Source organism: Onychomys torridus, chromosome 10 (assembly GCF_903995425.1).
Source record: "Onychomys torridus chromosome 10, mOncTor1.1, whole genome shotgun sequence".
Taxonomy (NCBI): domain Eukaryota; kingdom Metazoa; phylum Chordata; class Mammalia; order Rodentia; family Cricetidae; genus Onychomys; species Onychomys torridus.
In genome coordinates, this window is record NC_050452.1 from 33,550,709 (window position 1) to 33,572,607 (window position 21,899).

At 44.7% G+C, this 21,899-nt stretch overlaps 1 protein-coding gene across 1 annotated transcript in view; it reads right to left on the reverse strand.

The window, feature by feature from the left end:
• The window catches only part of Cracd (capping protein inhibiting regulator of actin dynamics), a 231,613-nt gene that overhangs the window by 30,352 nt on the left and 179,362 nt on the right, over window positions 1-21,899 (reverse strand). Inside the window, 1 exon segment of the mRNA XM_036200554.1 lies at window positions 5,096-5,231. Coding sequence (XP_036056447.1) covers window positions 5,096-5,215 — 120 coding nt within the window. The 5' untranslated portion in view covers window positions 5,216-5,231.

Below are 21,899 nucleotides of genomic sequence, written 5' to 3' on the forward strand. Positions count from 1 at the left end.
GTCCCAAGTTCTCTCTTCTAGCTGTTTTGAAATAGACTATAAATTATTAAGCATGGCTACCATACTGTGCTATAGAGCACCATAACCTAATTGTCCTCCTAACTGTAATGTGTCCATTGAGCAATGGAGATGAAAAGCCATTTCTTATACCTGCAATGGAGAGGATGCTCACCATGCACTTCCTGGCATAACACTACACTGCCACTTCATTAGGAGTTTTGCCACCATCACAAGAAGCAGAGATAGGCTACTTCACTTGACCAGTACACCTTTTAGAATCCTGTTGTTGGCTCGTCCTGATGCTTAAGAGACAAGAGAGAACGCGGCAGGCGTGATCACAGCCTAGACAGGAGCAATGTCCAAAGACAGTAACCGTGGTGGCCACAAACGGGGCAGGAAGGAGAAGGCAAGGAAACCCAGGGGATGGGATAAAGACAGGGACAGTGAAGGGCACAGAACCAACTGGAAAACGGACTGAGGAATGGGAAGAAATGAAGTGAAAAGCTCAGGACAGGGAGGGAGGCAGCAGCTGCAGCAGCGACAGGAAGTGTGAAGGAAAGAGGAGGGAGAAGGGCCCAGGACAGTGGTTCCAACAGCTGGGGACCTGCAGGGGAGAGGGCTGAGGGGAGGGGAGTATGCGATCGTGCCAACGGGATGATTTATGTCACAGACATGTTCATCCTGGCAAAATAAATAGCACTGTTGCTATTGATAAAAGTGTGCTGCCTAGCACAGAGGCCGATTTGAAATTCCCTAGAGAAAACAGACTCAAGTCTGGGGAGCTGAGGGAAAGGAACTTGGAGGCAGGACGGGGAAAGGTGACAGTGATTGGGGATAGGACTGGTCTCTGTGTGTCCAGATAAAGGAGAGCCCTGTGGCTTTTAGCCAAGAGCTGGTGGGCCAAGGCCGCCGCAGGACTTGAAGCCCAATGTCCCAAGTGGTTGAGCCTCTGGGGTTTGAGGACTGGTCTCTCACACCCTGACATGCCCTGCCTCCTCTGCAGGTCCCTTTTCTAAACACCTTTATGTGACTCAAAGGAGACTGGACTGCTGTGACATTTTATAAGATGTACTGACAATTAAAAGATTTACTGTTAAAATCTACCTGGTAATTTGAGGTGTCACATGAACTACATGTGAATAAATTATTTTTATTGCTTGCATTTGCTCACTCTTCAGGGACTGTCATGAAAGGATCCACAATAGAAGTGAGCAATTACTGAAAATTAGGCCGATAGGAGCTGGCCCCAGAGTTTCTCTCTCCCACAAGCTGTCTTGGCACACGTCACAGAGGAAAGTGGAAATCGGTCCATACACTGTCAGCGTGTGTTGCTGGTGGCTATGAATGGAGCTACTGTTGAGACTGGAATGTGAGCTAAAAGGAACTATATTTTATTCATTCAGTTTGGGCCATTTGGTTGTAATATGGAATGCTTGGGAATGATGCTACAGGAATGCACATCCATATTTATGAGGCTGGATGCTCTGGTGTGGAAATGCCAAGCACATCGTATTCTGCAGCTTCTGCACTGCTTGTATCTAAATTTCCCAGATATGTTTTTTGCAGCCATTGCCCCCACCCCCCAAACCGTGTCTGTAAGAGCAAACAGCAGTGGGGGGAAGGGTGTTGTCTTCTTGAGCAAACTACAGATATTCCCAATACAAAAGTGAATTCTTTTTAAAAGGGGGGGGGGAAGCAAAGGGGTTTAGACACCTGTTCTAGGAAGAATGGGCCCAGAGCAGGTACTTTTCTTTCTGCCCTTGATGGCTGTATTATTAGATGTCAAAAATCCTCAAATGTATGATTTTGGAATTCTCCAGTGAAATCCAGTTCAGTAGGAGATAGTAGCTACTAAGGATCGAGCCCCCTTCTTGTACCTACGCTAAATATCCTGTGGTACAAACAGCCTGGACATTTCCCAACAAAAGTGTGGTACCATTCTAGGAATCCCCTGCAGGCATGGATGGGCTAGCTTCATCAGCAGCTGGTACACAGCTCACAGGTGGGTCTGAACTTAAGTAGAGGGGCGCCCTGCTGATCTGTGCACCCAGGGTAAGCTACAGGCAATGTCAAGGTCATTCTAGCACACAGATAACCAAGTGCAAAGCTTTTACAGCCGCCATGCGCAACAGTGAACAGTGATTTCATACAGACTCCAGACTTTAAGACCCGGAGGAGCCTTCAGGTTGCCCATCACATGCACTCCCTCATGAAGTGACTTGGCCCAAGGTCACGGACCACATGGTGGCAGAGGCCTGCCACATACTTTTCATTGCTCTGTGCTCTCTCAGTCATTGAAGTGGTCTTCATCCTATGGGCTGTGGAGCAAATGAATGGCTTATGTACTGAGCCTTCAAAAAGGACACTATAGCTAAATGTTTATTAAAATTTGTTCTCGAAGTCCACATTTTTATACTCAGAAAAAAAAACAAAACAAAACGTGCTCTTGTTCTTTTAAAAAGCTCAGTAGTTTGCCATGGAGATTTTGCCATGATATAGTGATGTTATTTAAGTCAGGGAAGGGCAACTGTGCTGTATTCCGTTAACCCGTTAGTGGAGCAGGGCTAATAACTCCCGAGGGTGCATCGTGACAGTCCTAGGTGCTATGACACACGTGGGCACTAGGGGGCAGCCTTTCCAAACAAACACCTTTCCACCCGTGTTCTTTTCCAGCGAGTTCTAAATGAATGCTGGGCAGTCTCTGAAACTCTTTTTCTTTCTTTCTTTCGGTTAAGTGATAGTCTAGAGAAATCTCATTATAAAAGAATATTTCAATAATTGTGGCTAATCATCGAGCCTGGACATTCCCTGTCAAACAGGTGTTGTCCACTCCTTTTCTCAAAAAAATAAATAAATAAATAAAATAAAAATGAACATAGACAAGTACACAGTGACAGTTCCAGACATCAAAACACGCATGCCTCGGACACAGCTAAACTCTCTCATTCCATGCTGGCGTCCAGGAGGAGGCGGTCTTGTCCGCTTCTTATTGAGCACTGACAGCAGCATGATGTTGTGGGGAAATGCCAAGCACTCATGCAAATGAAGGAAGTCACTGGATCTGGGGGACTTACCAGGAACATACTGCTTAGTCGACTGAAAAATAAAGCATAGTCTTTTGGGAGTGATTCAGTTAAACCTTAGGTCCCTTAGAAAACAAAAACCCCCTTTTGCTCTGACCCTGGTCCCCATCTCCCGCCTTGAAGAGCAAAGTCTCCATCCGGTATTCCCAAAGTTATCATTGTAGAGATCAAAGGAGGATTCTGAGCACAGCAGCAGAAGCCAAATTCAGCAGACCGCACATGACAGAATGCTGCCCAAAGGAGACCACTCACACTACATATTCATTTTGCTCTGCTCACCCCCTCCCCTTGGGTTAATTGTATGGTCACTTCAGGTAAGTTGATGGTTTCACGTTTTTATGAATTATGAGGCCAGATTATTAAAAACCTCACCTTACTGTTAAAAGAAATCACAGTCACTCGTGTATTTTGAGTTTCTATTTTTTTTTCCAATACTGCACAATTACATACACTTTACAACCCTTAAATCCACCTTTTAAAGTGGGAGTGGTGTATGGGAAATGTTACAGAGCAGATATCATCGAAGGCACCAGGCCATTATCTACCTTTTAAAGAACGTCTCAGCTCCTGTAAAATGCAGCTATCTCATGGACTGAATTCTGCTCACCATTCCTTTTAGAAAAAGGGATATGATAAGCCAGGGGCTCAGAAATGGCAGAGGGAAGAGGGTCGACATTTCCCCTGGCTATTCCTGTCGTCTCTCTTCAACCTGTGAAGAGGGACAGCTTGCTTCTTCAGAGTCTGTAAGAGTCAGCCAGCAGCAACAAAGAGGAGGTCTGGCTAGGAAGTGTTGGGATTTGCAAGCCAGGCGGGCCAGGCTATAGGGGCGGAATGTGGCCTTGACCAGTGGTGACTGTAGGCATAACGACCTAGCCAAGTGTGGGTGTGGTTCCAGGGTGTTGGCTACTTCCTGGGTGTCATACATCACCTTCCACTGATTGTATGACCACAAGTCATAAAATATACAGCGTGTGCTCAGTAGAAACAAGACCATGTGAAAAGAACAGAAAGTTACTTTTGAGTACAGTGCATCTTTGTATCAATCATTTCTCAGGCCATTATTGTTTTGTTTTGTTTTGTTTTGTTTTGTTTCCCTTGCCCTTTTCCCCCCCTTTTTGGTTTTTCGAGACAGGGTTTCTCTGTGCACCCCTGGATGTCCCAGAACTAGCTCTGTTGACTAGGCTGGCCTCAAACTGGCTCTGCCTCCCGAGTGCTGGGATTAAAGGTGTGTGCCACCACCGCCCGGCTCTCATTGTTGTTTTCCTTCTCATCCATTCCGTGATCCATTCACGGTGGTGGACATATAGTCAGCCGGAATCTGTTCAAAGTCTCCGGAGTCCCCGAGCACTCCTGTCTCAGAGAAGGGCTTGCCTTGCCTTGCTTCCCAGTGAGATAATTGCAATGGGACAGCCCTAAATTATGAGACTCCGTAGTCTTTGTCCCTTTTCTTTGTCCTGGGCCCATTATTTTACCACATTTCATATAGTACCGTTTTGCTACATTTTCATTGTTAGGGAGTGACCAGCTGAGTCAGCAAGAAAACTGTCCCCCACTGCAGGGAGTCCGCAAGGATCCTCCTAAGAATGGGTCCTTGAAGCCCTAAGACAGGATCCTGGAGCCGCATTTACAGACATGAGAGTCTCACCCCGCCCCTTCTCCTACAAGATTCACCCAATGGAAGTGCGCCATGCAGACTGTTGACAGCAGCTTGGGTTAGGAGCTCTTTCCCCACATGCGAGCTCTGTAGCTTTTCTTAGGAGCTTGTTCTCACCTCCAATCAAACCGGAAGTGACACACGGAGAGGACTCAGGGTGGGTACAGCAGTGTAAAGCGTGCCTCTCACAGGGGAACTGAGGGGAGTACCAGAACTCAGAGCTTCTCCCCTGAAGTGACCCCTGGACCTCCCACTCCATCACTCAAGGGCCAACCAGGGTCTTTTCCACGTCCCTCCACAGAGGCTGGGGGCGGGGCTCCTCGGGCTCCGATCTTCCAGTCGTCTCAAGCTGTCTTACCTGAAGAGTTTTGACTTTGCCCAGGATGCTGTCCTGTGACATTGCTTGAACTGTCTGCTCATTTTCTGCTCCCCCATCAGGGATAAAAATACTGTCATGGGAGAACGCCCGTGCTCCCATAGAATAGTTGAAGGACCTGGAATGCAAACCACGTGCTTCATTGTATTAGGATTGTAAGTGTCGTCTCCAGATTCAGTTTCTGACTCAAGGGGTCCCGCCCACGTCTCTTATCTTATTCAGAAAGTCCTTCAACACCAAGACCTTCCTGCAGAGGGTCAGACAGCAGGGGAGATTGGGAACGGAGAACGTGGTTCTCTAACAACCTTTCTCAGAACCATTCAGGGCGAGGACTTTGAGGGAGGTATTTATTTGTAGAGCCAATGGCCCTGCTCCGTGTTTAATTAGAGGATGCGCCAGATGAGCTGTCCCTACCATCTTCGTTCTGAAAAATCTTGCCAACTAATATTTATGAAGGAACATACAGATCTAGAAGAGGTAGGAACTTCTCTCACATTACCAGACTGCAGTGCTGATATGCAGCAAGGGCTTTGGACTATCCAAGGGGAAGGCATAAGACCAAGGAGGCGGCATCCATGTTGGAGCCATTTCGACATGTTTTGTGAATACAGAACATGATATAGTTTCAGAGTTCATAGCAAACTGCTGTGGCTTAGCTGTGGTTTGAATTCAAGGCTCCAAGTGTTGGAAGCTTGGTCCCCAGTGCAGTAATGTTAGGGAGTAGTAATAAAACCTTTAAGAGGTGGTGGTTGGGGGATCATTGTGGGCACTGTCCTCAGAAGGAATCGATGCACTTCTCATGAGCTCATAGTTCCCCTGAATGAATAAGAAGAGGAAGCCCAACCACTCCCCCATACTCTGGTGGCCCCTCTGCCCAGGTAACACGTGAACGTAAGAAGCATCTGCTTCTGGCTCTATCTGTCTTGCTGTGATGCCATCCACATTGACACAATGTAACCAGAAGACCATGCATGACCAGAGCCAGGACCACGATATTTGGATTTTCAGCCTCCCAAATGAGTCAAACAAACCTTTCTATATGTATCCATCCTCAAGGAAAACAGGTATTTTGTTATAGTAACGAACAACGGGGCTGGATGTAGTTCGGTGAGTAGGAGACTCAGGATGCACAAAGCCCTAGGCTTACTCTCTAGCATCAAAAAGAAGAAAATAGACACTTCCAGTTGCAGGCTTGCACTGGAAAGCTGTCTGAACCTGACAGAGGCATGAACAGAGGGAAACTCAGGAGAAGGAGGTCCTAGGAGACAACCATTTCTCCAGGAGAAGGAGGTCCTAGGAAACAACCATTTCTTACTTGGCAGATACAGCAGCTTGTCCTTCCTACAGCAAGGTAGAGCATTTCCAAAGGGAGAGGTGGCACAAGCAGGTCTCAAGGCCAAGGGAGCACCACCACTCTCCCTCCCTCCCCAGAGAGGAGCCTTAATGGGAGGTTCTCCCCCACCTCCGCCCCCCAGACCAAGTGCAGGAAAGCACAGGGCAAAAGTACTCTCCACTAGTTCCCTCACAATGCAGCTGGACTGTTCATCTGCCCAGGTCTAGATAGAGCTGGGAAGACTGACTCAATTATGGCATTTAATTTGCCAAATTGCAGGAAGCAGGCTAAAGAACAATCTGAGGGTTAGGGCCAAAAGACTTGGGTGCGAGCCCGTGTGACCCCAAGGTGTGAACAAGCAGCCCAGCAACCTCTAAGTGAGATGAAACCTCACCAAAGAGTGTTAGTGCCATTATCTCATTTAGTCTCAACACTCTCATCTTAGAGATGATGTTCAGGGGGTAAGACCACACCTGAAGCTATCCGAGTTGGAGCAGCAGAGTATCTGACTAAATGCAACCCCATGCCAGCCAGTGGACATAGCTCAGAGACAGTTTTAGTGTATGGTCACCAAAAAGGACAGAGAGTATGGGAAAGGAAGGCGGGGCCACATGCCAGGAAGGCTGGTGTGTCAAAAGGCTGATGATATAAAGTAGCTAAAATAATGATTCTGCATTCATGAGAATCACAGGCCTCTAGAGGCCTCCAAACATCCCTGCCTTTAGATGGTTATATTGAAAAATAGACACACAGAATAAAAATACTAGTTGTAAAAATTATAACAGTTATAAGAAGCACAGTGCTAATAGTATTTCTAAATAAGTAAGACATTTTGTGTGTGTGTGTGGGTGGGTGTGAGTGTAGAGCTAAATACAATAAGACACAGTGTGTGCTTGTGTGCGTGTGTGCACACTTTACTATAACATCTAAATCCTCTGGCTGTAATATTTAAAGCCCGTGTGTAGGAACTGTTATTAAGCCTGCTTTTCAGTTGGGAAATTTAAGCTCAAAGGTCTGTGAGGACAGGGACTCGGTGTGATTCTGACCCCGGCCTCTGCTCCTTTGGTTCCCTTGTCTGTTTTCAGAGGTGGAAATCAGCCCACTTCGGCGGGGTGTAGTGGCACCTGTCAGTAACTGCAGGACTCAGGAAACCGGGGCAGAAGGATTACCACAGGTATGAGTAGGGGCTGCACCCTGCAACCCTGCCTCCAAAAACACAACAACAAGAAACACAAACCTCCACAACAGTCAAATGAAACCACAAAACAAAGCAGGAATAAGCCTGTGCCCATCCTGTCTTAAGTTTTCTAAGTGTTAATGTCTAATTTGTTTTGCAGCTGGTTTTTTTTTTTCCCCCAAGATGGCTATCCTGTCTTTTTGCATTTCTACATAAAATTCCTATCCTTCTCTATTCTCTTTTCCCCCTTCTCTTGTCTCTGTCTCTGTGAGTCTCTCTCTGTCTGTCTGTCTTACGTTCCTGCAATACTTTCAAAGTGGGGTTAGATATACAGACATATTTAGGGCTGATGTCTTTCCAATACTTTATCTAGCTCATGAGATGTGTCTGTGTTAAGAGCTTCTTTTCTTTCAGTAATGTTTAAGTACTTCTTTGAGTAGAGGTCCTGAACATATCCTGATGGATTGATTCCTACATATCTCGTGGGTTTGACTTTTTTATAAATGGTATTAAAAATCTTTATTTTCTGTTTTCTCACTGGTGGAACATAGGATAAAGTTATTTTTAATACATTCATCTTATAAACAGAGACTTTGCTAGGGTTGTTTAATAACCATATGATCGCTGAGCCTCTGTATTTCCTATCCGAAATACAATTAGGTTGTCTACCACAAAACACCATTTTTACCTCAAGATCTTCTTATCTCCTTGCTTTTCCCTTTCCCTACTGACTCAGCTAAATTCTTTTGTTGAGAAAAGTCAGTAGAAGAGGTGATGGTAAGTCTTGTGATGCTCCAAACCCAAGGAGAAAACACTTCACATTTTAAAATGCCCAGTATTGGCCAGAATCTTGGCAGATATACTTATCTGGCTGTTTCTTTGAAAAATAAAATACATCATCTGATTTTTTTCCTTTCAGAAGATTGAAATTTTGTATCTTGTTGGCTTTTGGGCAGTTTTCCTCCAATTTGGAGTAGTCCAGCTCTTCTTAAGTCTGCGTCTTGATGTCTTTCATCAGTTTTGGAAAAACTCTCAGCTCTTATTTCTTATGCAACTTCCGGCCATTTCCCTTCTCATACCTCGTCAATGGGCCAGCATGAGCCATTTGTATTTTGCTCTATTTTCTGTCTCCCCCACCCTCTCCCCCAGAGCTGAGGATCGAACCCAGGGCCTTGTGCTTGCTAGGCAAGCGCTCTACCACTGAGATAAATCCCAACCCCATATCTGTCTTTTTTATCACTCCAATTTATATCCGCTGTGACTTGATGCAGACCTTCCGATGAGAACTCTGTGCTAGCTCACTCTCTCTTTGTCTAATATGCTAGTAAAACAAGGGTGTTGACGTTCTTAACTTCAGAATTATTTTTATCTCAAATCAGCATTTATTTATTTTTAATAGACCCCAATTTCCCAACAAGATTCTCTGCCATGTCAACTATTTTCTTGAATGGACCAACCACAAATGCAGGCAGCAAACAGCAAGGGAGAATTCCTCAAGCCAATCACACACTTGTCCATGCTGACCAGGAACCTCTCCAAGGCTTGGGCTCATCTTTGTGCTGTCCTCACTTCTAATGTATAATAATCTCTGGAGTCTCACTGGAGAGCCCGGGTTATTTCCCCGCATCCTCTTCCATGCTAGTCCCTCAGTTCCAGTTTTTCTTCTAGCAACATAGACTACTAAAACATGGCCGTTTTTCCATCAACCGTGGACAGGTTTATCAACAGTACTTCAAAAGGAAATCTGCTGCCTAGACTCAGCTTCATTCTTTTGGGTTTCTCTTCTCTTATAGATCTTTTTCTGTTATAATTTATACACTCTTTAAAAAATTATTTAAAAATTTTTGTGTTTTGATAATAATATTCTTCCTCTCCTGAGTCACCCCAGATCCCTACTCAACCAACTTCATGTGTTGTGCCCCCATCAACAACAACCGCGCCCCCCCCCCCCAAGAAAACAAAAACAATGAAACAAAAACCCCTAAGATAAAAATTATGAAACCATACCACAGAAAACATGGAATCCATTTTATGTTATCCAAATACTCCTGAGCATGAGGCCTTCCATGGAGTATGGTAGACATACCCAATGGCATTCCATTGGAGAAAATGTATTTTCCGTCCCAAAGCGGTTATCAACTGCAAATAGCTTCTTGGTTAGGGGTGGGACCTTGTGTCCACTTCTCTGTCCTTATGCTGGAATTTTGTCTGTCTTGAATTTGTATAGGTCTCATGTGTGCTGTGATAGTCTGAGTTCATATGTACATCTGTCCTGTTGGGTCTGGGAGACAGTCTCTACTTGGAGTTATTTGCCAACATCTGGCTCTTACAGACCTTCTGCCTCTTCTCCCACATAGATCCCTGATCCTTGAGAGAAAAGGTTTGATATATACCTCCCATTTAGGGCAGAATGCTCCAAAGTTAGAGATCTTAATCTCTCAAATTCTGGCTTCTACTCCAGCCTCAAACTCCAATTTTTGTGTGTCCAGCCCCAGGGCATTTCCCACAGCTCTGCTGATTTGTGTCAGCCACCTGCATTTTTTGGCCTCTTGCCCTAAGCCAAGAGGTCACTAAGGACCACAGGAGAGAAAATGATGTCCAGAAGATTGGGCTCAGCTCTGGGGTTCCTTCTCTCTAAGAGCTAAGTGCTCAGGACTGTCTCTTGGCAAGGAGATGCTTCAAACAGATCTGACTTCAACACCCTATCATTTCTAGGTGTTCCTCCCTAAGGCATTGATGGAGATGCCACAATTTCCTTTATCACAGAAGTCAATGAAGGACTTTTTATATTAAGTTTCTTGCATATGACAAACACATCGGAACTTTGTGTTGATATAGCCATTGCTCTAAAGTCCTGGCCCTTGGGAGGATCAGGAGTTCAAGGTCATCCTTGGCTACAGAGCAAATGGTCAGCCTGTTCTATGTGGCCATTACCCTTAGGGAGATCAAACATGCTTATGCCCCCTTTCCTTGTTAAATGTAGGGGTTTTTGTTTCATTTTAGAGCACTGAGAAGAAATAGTAGAGGAGTGTGGTGATTCATTTATTAGTTTCATGAATGAATACCCTCTTGTAAGTTATTTTCTCTAAATACTCAGCTGTTTGTGTAATACTATTCAAACTTTAGTAATGTTAAAAGTCACTTCCAGCTCCAAACACCTCTACCATGGAGATGACTTTTTTTCTCTGAGGGGAAGGCAAAGACAAAGACTACTAAAATATGACCCAAAGTTTCAGTGTTTGAGGCAGGCTGGAGCGGAAACCAAGGAGCCTGCATGGTGGAGAGCTCAGCTTGAACTGTGTTCTAAGGAACAAAGAGCTTTGTGGGATCATTGTCCTTAACCAGCTGGAGACTTCCAATTACATGATTGGGAGTGGAGGAACAATTTGCCACAAATTGTACCTTAGCAGGGTTCATCTGGGCCTCTTTATTCTTGACATTTAAAGGTCTTTCACCATTGACTGAAGTAGGCCAATTCCATTTCTTCTGTTTCCTTCTGTTGTGAAGGAACCTGGAGGCAGGAGGCCTCTGTAGCTCTTTGCTATAACTTTCTTTTAGGATACCTCCTCACCCCTCGACCGTGTTGGAAGGCCATACCCTTGCTCAGACAGAAGGAGGGGCTTGGTGTGGGGAGCCTTCTCTTCTGATGCTGGAGAACTGGAGCAGCTGCTGAATGACAAGAGATGTATGCCTCAAGTACCATGCCTCACCCCCACCCCCCATCTCACAGTTTTAAACTCTTGCTGTAGGATGTGCATAAAATCACTTCACGGCCATTTTAAGTTAAACAAGATTTGAAGGTGAATCCAAGCACACAGGGGAAAAGCAAAGAGTTCTTGAAAGAGGAAGAGAGGCCGCTTGGATAGCTCAGACTGCACTGGTCTGTGAGAAGTTTTTATAAAGCCAGGGAGAGTCATGGCTATGGCTTCTAAAGGTCAAAGAGATGGCTACTTCCAGCCTGCTAGGACCCTGCCGCAGGAGTTTCTGGGGTTCTAGCTAGCAGCCAGAACCCCAAATGACAAAGGAGGATGGCCAGGACATCAGAAACTCATTCTCTATTTCTGTCCTGGCTGGTGTTATTGTCATTGATGTCATTGTTATTGTAGAGAGGCTGAACCTCCAGAAACTTACGTTTGAGGTCTTACAAGCACCAGGACCAGCTTCTGGTCTCAGGTTCCATTCTTTGCTGACTCCCGTATGTATCTTCTCAAAGGCATTGATAACAAGAGCCTGGGGCTCTCCTGGCTCTACACATTGCCTTTCTTTCCCTCTTAGGTAACTGCTAGCCAATAATATTGCTATAAAGAAAAGAAGCATCTTTAATAACTGTCTAACCCTCTTTTCAAGCCATGCAACGGATCCTGCTGCTTGGTCATTTCTGCAAACTCAGTAGGAATAAAATCAAGCTCGACATTTCTACACAACTTCTGTTCTCCCTACTTTTTCCAGGACCTGCACTGTGTCTTTCCAAGTGAGGTCAGATCCAGGCTAAGATCGTCATGACTGATGTTGTCCTTTCATGTTCAAAGACCTTCAAAGTCAACACAGAGCTCCAGAGTATGACTAGAAATCCAGACTTCCCAGCCCTGTTCCAAGCCTCCCACATATTTCTACAGAGACAGGAGTGGCTACTCCTTATATCCCTACACAGTACTCACAAGCAATGTGGAAGATTCAGGAAGGGAAGCTGCTAACCCAGGCCCTGCATCAGCTCTAACAAGTTACTGACCTCACAGAACCATGGGACACAGCAGACAGGCTTGTGTGCACATGGCACCTGAGACCTGCATCTTCAGGCCTGAGGATGCTCAGGCCCACAAAGTGAGTGAGGAGAGAGACACACAGTACGCTGAACTCTGACTGGAACCTGGCTCCTGACTCCCATCTCAGAGGCTTCTACTTTAAGATGCTTGTATTTTGGGGTGAACATAGGTGCTACATGGGCAGAAGTTGCTCAGTCACAGACAGAAGCACCCACAGTTACAAAGTGCACACATAAGGGTAAGCCAGCGTCACTTCCAAACCCATCAACAGCTAATGAGACATGGGTGTCTATGAGTTTTTAATATAGCCACAATATTAGCTGCAAGTTTTTTTTAAATTGTAGCAAAATATATTTAACACAAAATTTACCATTTGAACCACCTTAGTTGTACAATTCACTGACATCAAGTACATTCATATTACCATACAACTGTCATCCCCTCCACCCTAAAGAAACTCTGTCTCCCTTCAGCAGTACTTCTGCATTTCCTCTTCCTCCATGGTCTCTGGTAACTGCTATTCTACTTTCTCTCTTTATGAATTTGCCCATCATAGGTGCCTCCTATAAGTGGAATCATACAGCATTTTTCTTCTTTTTGTGCCTTGTTCATTTCACTTAACGTAATGCACTCGAAAGACAATGAGCAAACACTGAGGCTATGGCCTGGCACACAGGCAAATGCTCAGTCATGGAGCTGGATTCCCTGACCCCACTTATACATTAAACATCCACCCATGTCATACCATATCAGAATCCCATTCTTCTTTAACTACTAAAACACTATATGCTATAATCCATATTTTGTTTAGTTATTCACCCATCCATGGAGATTTGGGCTGTTTCTACTTGTTGGCTATTTTGAACAATACTGCAATGAATAGCAGTATTTCTAAGGATCAGTGTGGACAGGCAAGGTGGCATATATGCCTTTAATCCCAGTATTTGGAAAGCAGAGGTAGGCGGATCCCTGGGAGTTCAAGGCCTGGTCTACAAAGTGAGTTCTAGGCCAACCAGAGCTGTACAGTAAGACCCTGTCTCAAAAAAAAAAAAATCAATGTAGCATTATGACTGGTAACTATGTGCAGACCCCAAACACTGAAGAGGTAGAACAAAAGCTCCTTCTTCACCCTAAAGACTTGATGTCACCTCCATACACACTCCTAAATTAAAGTCTCTATCTGGAAGATCAGAATTTCTATGGAATATAAAAGGAGGAGGAGGGTTGGGGATTTAGCTCAGTGATAGAGTGCCTAGCAAGTGCAAGGCCCTGGGTTCGATCCTCAGCTTCAAAATAAAAAAAAAAAAAGGAGGAGGAAGAGGAGGAGAAAGTATGTGAAGAGGGAGGGAGATACTAGAGAGATGGTAGACACTGGTCTAACATCAGATAAGATTGGAAGGTGCAGTGCTGGTGTCTGATGCTCAGAGCCATCAGCCCCAAGGGTTCCAGCTCTGTCACCCCATCTAAACTCTACGAGAGCACCCCAGGACCCATTAACTATCAACCAGAGGCTTTGAGTGGGCTGAGTCAATTTTGAGGTAAGTGTTGAGGTAATTCTGGAGCGATGTTGAGGGTCCTATTTTTCTACATCCTAGAACACTGAAGCCTCTGACCTATGGGTCATTATGGATTTGGAAGGACAGGAAGAAGGAGACACTGGTATTTCCCCTCTCCAACTTCATGTGCTCAGTCGAAGGAATTAACTCCAGTACGAGGCTACTTCAGAGCAAATAACAGTATCCTTGGCCCACTTTGTCAGGACACAGAACGAAGTACAGGGCTGTTCTGAAGGTCTCATTTCTGTGCTCAAAGATACCAGGAAACATGGCTGAGGCTGGCTGACTTGCTGTACTCTGCTGTAACGCATGGGCTGGATTATTGTGCTAAGAATCTCATTATCAACAATATAAAGATCAAACATTTTAACCTGCGTTCAGGTGAAGGACTTACTTTCACTGCTATTGTTGACTCTGAAGCCATTTCAGATCACCTTCCTGGACCATTTCAGAGGTCCATGCTGGCATGATGTTCTGTCGCTGGGACCAGGGCAGGCAGTGGGGTCACAGGATATGTGTTCTTGGTCACAGGAGAAGACATGTATATGTGGGGCCCACAAAATGAAAAGGAGGAACCATTGAGGGGGCTGTGGGGCTAAGAGGTGTGTGATGTCACTGTGCCTGGGTTTTACCTCCAATCTATTGTGACATGATTGACACCTGTAATGGCCTTCAACTCAAGCCCCCGCCAGCTGGGCTTTCTCTCAAACTCTGCATTAACTGTGAACAGTCCATTTGCCAGCTTGGAAAACAGCAGTGCTTCCCTTTTGCCAAAATCCTGCTGAACAAAGCTGCATTTCCCCCAGCATGCCAGGGTGGGGCCTGGATTGCTCTGGCTCTGGAAAGTGGAAGTTATGCCGGATAGGATTCAGTGCTTTGGACCAATGTGCCTGTATGCATGTCTGTTCAATTCATGAATGCATTGTGCCCAAGGAGGCCAGAAGAGGGTGTTGGCTCCCCTGGGACTGGAGTTATGGATGGCTGTGAATGCTAGGAACGGAATCTGGGTCCTCTGAAGAGCAACCTATGCTCCTAACTGCTGGATCATCTTCAGCCCCTGACTAGACCTTAATGATATTGCTGAACTCAACAAGTCTTCCATACTTTCTGTGACATCAGGTGATATACATTTAGTGACAGCTGACACTGTAGCTCTGTCCTCTGTAGAACTAAAATCATTCTACCTGACAGCTTTCCAGCTACTACTCAAAGCTCTGGGCACATCCCAAGACCCACCACCAACACCTTGGAGTTGCAGCCTACAGAGGGAAATTCTCCCATCTGAAAATGAAGGCTCTCTGCAGCTGCTCAGTGAATGATGCTTTGGGAAAGCACACTCCCCACCCCCTGCTTCTTATCCTTTGTCTTTGTCTTTTTTCTTTCTTTCTTTTTTTTTCTTTTTTTTTTTTTTGGACAAGCATCATGTAATTTGGGACCATAGATATTGGGTAATTACTATAGGAATGACTTCAGGCATAAGGAAATATAATTACAGCCCAATTTCAGCTTGTTTCCATGACAACAGGGCAATTGCAATTGATCAGCAGTTTTCTTTCTAAACAGATCCATGAGTCTCATTCAAATGAAATGCTAATGAGCAATTAAATACCCGCATCAAACCAACTACAGTTGTTGGGAAAGACTGGAGGCAGACTCTATCAGGTGTGGCATCTTTGACACGCATCCTGGATTCTGGGATCCTGTAAAAATATGTGGTGCTCACCAGACTATAGTGGACCAAATTGCCTGTCAATTACAACAGAGACAGGGAATGTCATACATATTCCAGGAAATGGAAGACACCCTGAAATCTTAAACAGTCTAGAGGTGGGAGTTGGGGGTTATCTAATCATCCCTGTATCACAGGACAGGGACTCCAGCACATCTCTGAAGCTCTGGACTCCTCAGGCATCTCTGCTGCCTATCCCACTTCCCAGTTGCCTCAGTGGAAAAACCTCTTTCCCTGTCGTGTGAATCAATTTCCTCTAGGTCTGTCTGTGCTCTGGAAATAAAACAGAAGTCATCAGGGCCAGCATCTCTGTCTCTGGCAACATTACCATGTGTTTGTAAAGCGCTTACAACAGATTGTGCAGGATCATGTGCATATTTGGCCTTATGATAATACTGGGAGACAGGATGTTAGTTTAGCAGATCGAGGGATTGGCTTCCTCAGGTCACCCCGCTCATGAGTGACAACTCCTGCATTCACAAGACAACTCTGCCTCCTCATCTGCTCCTTCTCAGAACTGCTGCTGCTGATTCACCAATACCATTTTCCCTAGACTTACACAGCCCAGGTCGACATCTAGCCAGTTTCGAATTTCCATTCAATAGTTTCTTTTTTTTTTTTTTTTTTAAACTTTTCTATTTCCTGTTTAATTTAGCCACAAGTCCCTATGGGTAGAGGATATATGGTCAAGTGCAGTTGATCTCTTCTGGAAACCATCAAGGCCAAGTGACAGAAAACACACACAACAAGGGACCCCTGAGCTGTGCTGAAATTTCATTGGGGACATGTCTCAGGATGCCAACTGTGTACTTTTCCTTTTCCAGCAGGTGAGAGTGATGACCATACTTTTCATTGCTGCAAGCTGCAGAAATATACAAAGTAGGATTTCGGCTGATTGTGAAAAGCTAACACCTGGAAGAAGCCAAGGGCCTTCCAGAGGCCAAGCTGAGGTTCAAGGAGCCTTGGTGATATTTGGCTTTTGATTATCAGCCATTTCCTGCTATGAGTTTCTTGTGTGCTGTTGTAGCTTTTCCATCATTTATTGGGCACCATTTCCCCTCTACTAAAGGAATATTTAGATAACCTTGTGAGCTGTCAGCTATGCACAGCCAGAACCCCAGTTCAAGCCTCGCTGTAATTATCTTCATTGGCAGCATCCAGCCAGGACCATATCAGAGTACCTTATCAGAGATACCTCCATACTCTCTAAGAACAGACTTAAGCGTCCAGACTACCCATTTGAGAAGGCCTGGCGGATGTGCCAACTACCTCCTTTCCCAAATCTTATCTCTAGTTCCAGATCTCCCTTTAACCATCACTTGAGGCATCTAGCTGTGCACGGGTTGCCTAGTGACCGAGCACACCTTCCCCCAACCTGTAGAAAAAAAAAAAACAAACCAGCAGATAGCTTGGACAGATAGAAGCCACAGGAAAAAAGAATGCTATTTTATTTTCTCCCATTGACCTAGCAATTTATAGATTCTTAACATTCTCTACCAATCATGCTTAAGGTTATAGTTGAGCATGTAAGACCCCTCTTCTTAGATATTACTGGAATTTAACCTTTAGTTAATTCATTCCCCATTAGTCACTTCCTTTTGGGTTGCAAATGATAATTAACAATTACTGCCCCTCTATGTGATTCTTATCACCCCTCTGTTTGACCCTGGAAGCCTGGCTTTGCACTGCTAAGGGAATATTGCTTGTAAGTGTATATATACCGGGACTTCCAGGGCACAGAGGCACAGAGAAGAGAAGAGAGAATGGAAGAACTAGATGGGTAAGAACTTGAGAGGAACAAACTGAGACAGGGAAGAACTAGATTGAAGGGCTAGAAGAGAGTACTAGAGGAACAAGATGGAAGATGAGGAAGAGCCAGATGAGAGAGAAGGAGATTGGAGAGGAGCTGATATGGGAAAGAACAAGATGGATGAGAACCTAGAAGGGGCAGAACTAGATGAGGGAATTTAGATAGAACCTAGAGGGGACAGCAGATAAGTGTAGAGAGAAATCAGGCAAGAAAGGAGCTAAAATGAGAGAGAATAGAAGCTGTGTAGAGAGAGAACTGACACAGAATAATAAAGTGTGTGGACTAAGGAGTTTCGTGTACATAGATTCATTTCTTTTCTTCAAAGATTAATTATCAGCTGGTTGTAGATTCTTCCCGGACCCTGGAAGGGGACTATCGAGGGGCTGGACCCCCGTAGTCCCCGACACTTCATCATAGTGGGAAACTAGAGGGTGAATTAGACAACTACTGCCCTGTGGAGTGGAAACCACCAGTAAGGCAAAAATGCAGTGCCCATGCATTTATTCATCCAGCAATTACGGGATGCCTAGACTATGCCGGGCACAGCGCTAGGGCTGGAAATACAAGCATGGCAGGTCATGAGACATAGGGACGGTGAAGAAGATGTGAGGACAATACTGGGTGGAGACTTCGTTAGACTTTGATAAGAAAGGGTTCGGGCTGGAGGCTTGGTCTTCGTTTGGTGACTGCATTTCAAGAGGCTCTCTAACATTTAGGTGGCACTTAGCTGGAGAGCGTAGGTGTGGGTCCCTAGGGGTGCTTTGTCCTTGGCCTTGACCTGTCTTTCTCTTTGTTTCTTGTCTGCCATGATGTGAACAGTGTTTTTCTGACTCGTGCTCACACTGCCAGCATGTTCTGCACAAGTGCATGGGGACCTGCAGCCATGGACCGGCTCTTCTGAAGTCGTGAGCCAAAGGAAATCATTTCTGTAAGTTACTTTTGTCAAGGAGTCTGGTCACAGCTATGCAAAATTAACAGGCTGATAAGACTAAGGGGAGCCATGGGGGCTCGTTTCCCCGGGGAGGGCACACTTGTACAGAAAACTGAGGAGTGAGGAGGAAGTGAGGGAAATGGAGATGGAGCTACTTCAGATGAAAACCACAACATTTCAAAGTAGCAGATGGAGGTTACAGCCCATCTCTACCATTAGAAGGAACACGAGCATCTGTCAGTTTCATTGTTTGCAAAATGCAGGTAGTAGATAAGGACTCAAACTTACCATACATCCTTCTTTAAAACGATTTTTCTTTCTTTTAATTGTGTATATGCTTGTCTATGTAGACATGTATGCACATGCATACAAGCACCCTTGGAGGCCAGAGGTACTGGATTCCCTGGAGCTGGAGTTACAGTAGTTGAAAGCTACCTGATGTGGGTGCTGGGAATTGAACTCAGGTTTCCTGGAAGAGCAGTACATGCTCTTCACCACTGAGTCATTTCTCCAAGTCCCTGCCCTAAATCGTTTGGGATGAAGGTTCCAACCGCTACTTGTTCTTGCCAATACTTTTTAAAAAAACAAAACAAAACAAACTAACTTTTGGGCTGTAGCTCATGTATATGACATATTTCCTTGTTGAACAAGTAGGGCTTATTTTTAACAACATTCCCGTTCTCTCCTTCCTTCCTTCCTTCCTTCCTTCCTTCCTTCCTTCCTTCCTTCCTTCCTTCCTTCCTTCCCCCTTTCTCTTTCTAAGAAACATCTATACTAATTCCTTACCTATTTTTTAAAAAAGTTTTTGACCTTTTATTATTGAATTGTAAAAGATCTTTGCCTGCCCCTAACAGGAGGATCTTATCAGAGCTATCATCTGCATGTGTTTTCTTTCATTCTATGGGTTTTTTTTGCATTCCCAATGCAAAACTCAATGGATACACAAAAGCCCTAACCCTGTATCTTGTAACCTGGATCGACTTTTCTCTTAAATCTAATAGATTTTTATGAATATGGATCCCTTAGGACTTTTTTTGGACAGAGTCTTTCTTTATGACCCAGGTTGGCCTGCTTTAGTCTTTCAAACAGGCAAGATATTTGGGCCTAAATCATAAGGATATTGTTTGTGGTTTTGTTTGCTAGCTTGTAACATCTTGACCTGTTTGCACTGTACAGTGACCACATGCCTATAGAAAGAGATGGAAATTTCCCCCTTACTCTGTTGTCCCCTCCTTGCCCTCTTTCTGATAAAATCCCACCACGTAGCCTGAGGTGTTCTCAAACTCACAATCCTCTTCCCCACGCCCCTTGGATCCTGGGATTTTAGGGTGTGTGCACCACCATACCCAGCTTGCCACATTCATTCTGGCACTGAAGTTTCTGCTTATGCAGAACCTTGACTGGTTCATGCCCCTCAGCTATTCCACATCCTACCTGTTGTTAGGAGCCCTCTCGGGCCTCCTCATTCCTCAACTCTGTCTTGAAACTCTGATTGTAATGTGAGTTCGCTGTGTCCAGAGACCCTTTAGCTTAGAGCTGGTACTTCTAAGTGCTGCAGTTGGATGACAAGGTAACACAGATGTCAAGGATCCAGGAGGAGCAGGAAGCAGAGCAAATGGAGGCAGCAGAGTCTCATTCATCAGCAGGAAGTGGGCAGACAGTGGAGCCCAGAGACCCAGGACCAGGAGGACATCGTGGCCCTAGTAATGCAGCAGCCTCTTTGAAAAGTGGAGTAGTGGATATTCAAGAACACACTGTCTACGAGAGTCACACTGTCTGTAGTTGTCAGGGACTTACCAGTGCTGGGACATTGGGAACACCACTCTCAGCTTTCTCACTGGTAAACTGGAGGTAATAATAAGAAATCTTAGGGAGCTGTGGTATTACATGAGTTCGTCTGTGGCAAACACGTTAATGCTATTATTGAGTGGTCACTTTAACAAATGACACTGGGTATTTTCTATGAAAAACGCATCTGTGATCAAAGGAATCTGCTATGTATGACATCCCTCTGTTTAGAAACTCACATGGTACATAACACAGTAAAAGCCCTGTAAAGCCCTAAGTAAAATTCCTTAAATATGTATATCAAACGCCTTCACCAGACGTCTCTCCCTCTCCTTACACGTAACACTTATTTCTTCCACTTCCTGTTATTGTTGTTTCTGAGACAGGGTGTTGCTATGTAGCCCTGGCTGGTACTCACAATGTACCTCAGGCTACCCTGAACTTACGACATACCTGCTGCCTCAGCCTATCAAATGCTGGCATGTAAGGCTTACTTCACATACTTTTGGAAGTGTACTATCAATTGTATTTAATTAACAAAGGAAATGCTATTAAATTGTTAAAAACCATCATGGTTTAAGCTTCACTTTTGCAGAGGCATGTATAATTTAAAAAGAGTAGCCGAGGAGCCATGAAGGCCCCTGAGCTACAGAAAGAGCAGAGTGCCCCTGAAAGCCCCAAGGAGCAGCTGACTTCAGGCAGAGGGGACAGATCAATGAGCTATTCTTAGCTGCAGAGACATTTCTAGAACTACTGACAGAGTCCAACCTGCTAAAGTCCAGCAACTTTCTTGACTAAATCCTGTCCTTCTGGGCCCCAAACCCCTAGACATAGATTCAGCCTTCCAAGCTTTTAGGGTATTCAGGAAACTCTCCCTCAACACTGGACTGAAATCGGCCACTTCAAACCTATAACCGGGTCATATCCATGGAATTTGGAGTTTGTGTGTCCATGAGAACTTTCTACTTTTGGAATGGAAAAAAAAATTCTGCAGTTTTTCTTCTTCCTTTCTTCCTTCCTTCCTTCCTTCCTTCCTTCCTTCCTTTCTTCTTTTTTTTTGCTTTCGTTTTTTTCAAGGCATGGTTTCTCTGTGTAGCCTTGGTTGTCCTGGGACTCACAATATAGACCAGGCTGGCCTTGAACTCATAGAAATTCACCTCCCTCTGCTTCTTGAGTGTTGGGATTAAAGGCATGCGCCACCGCCCAGCTTCATTTCTAAATCTTTATGCAGTGTGCAGTAGTGTGTCTGCCAACTGAGAAGTAAACTGAAAATAATTTTAGAAAGCACTATTTTTCATTCTTTCATTTTTTTTCCATTTGTAAATATGGTAAAGGGACAGAACTTCAACTACACTGCAAGGCATTCACGTAATATATCCTGGAAGAAAAAGGGAAATACTTGTGAGGCAGGTCTCATGATGTAGCGCTGGCTGGCCTGGAACTCACTATTCACACCAGTTTTTTTTTTTAGAGATTTATTTACTTTATATATATGAGTGTTCTATCTGCACGTATACCTTTATGCCAGAAATAGCATCAGATCTCATTACAGATGGTTGTGAGCCACCATGTGGGTGCTGGGAATTGAACTCAGGACCTCTGGAAGAGCAGTCAGAGCTCTTAACTGCTGAGCCATTGCTCCAGGCCCCTTATATTGCTATTTTAATTTTAAAGACAGTCACTAAAAGTCCATAGTCCA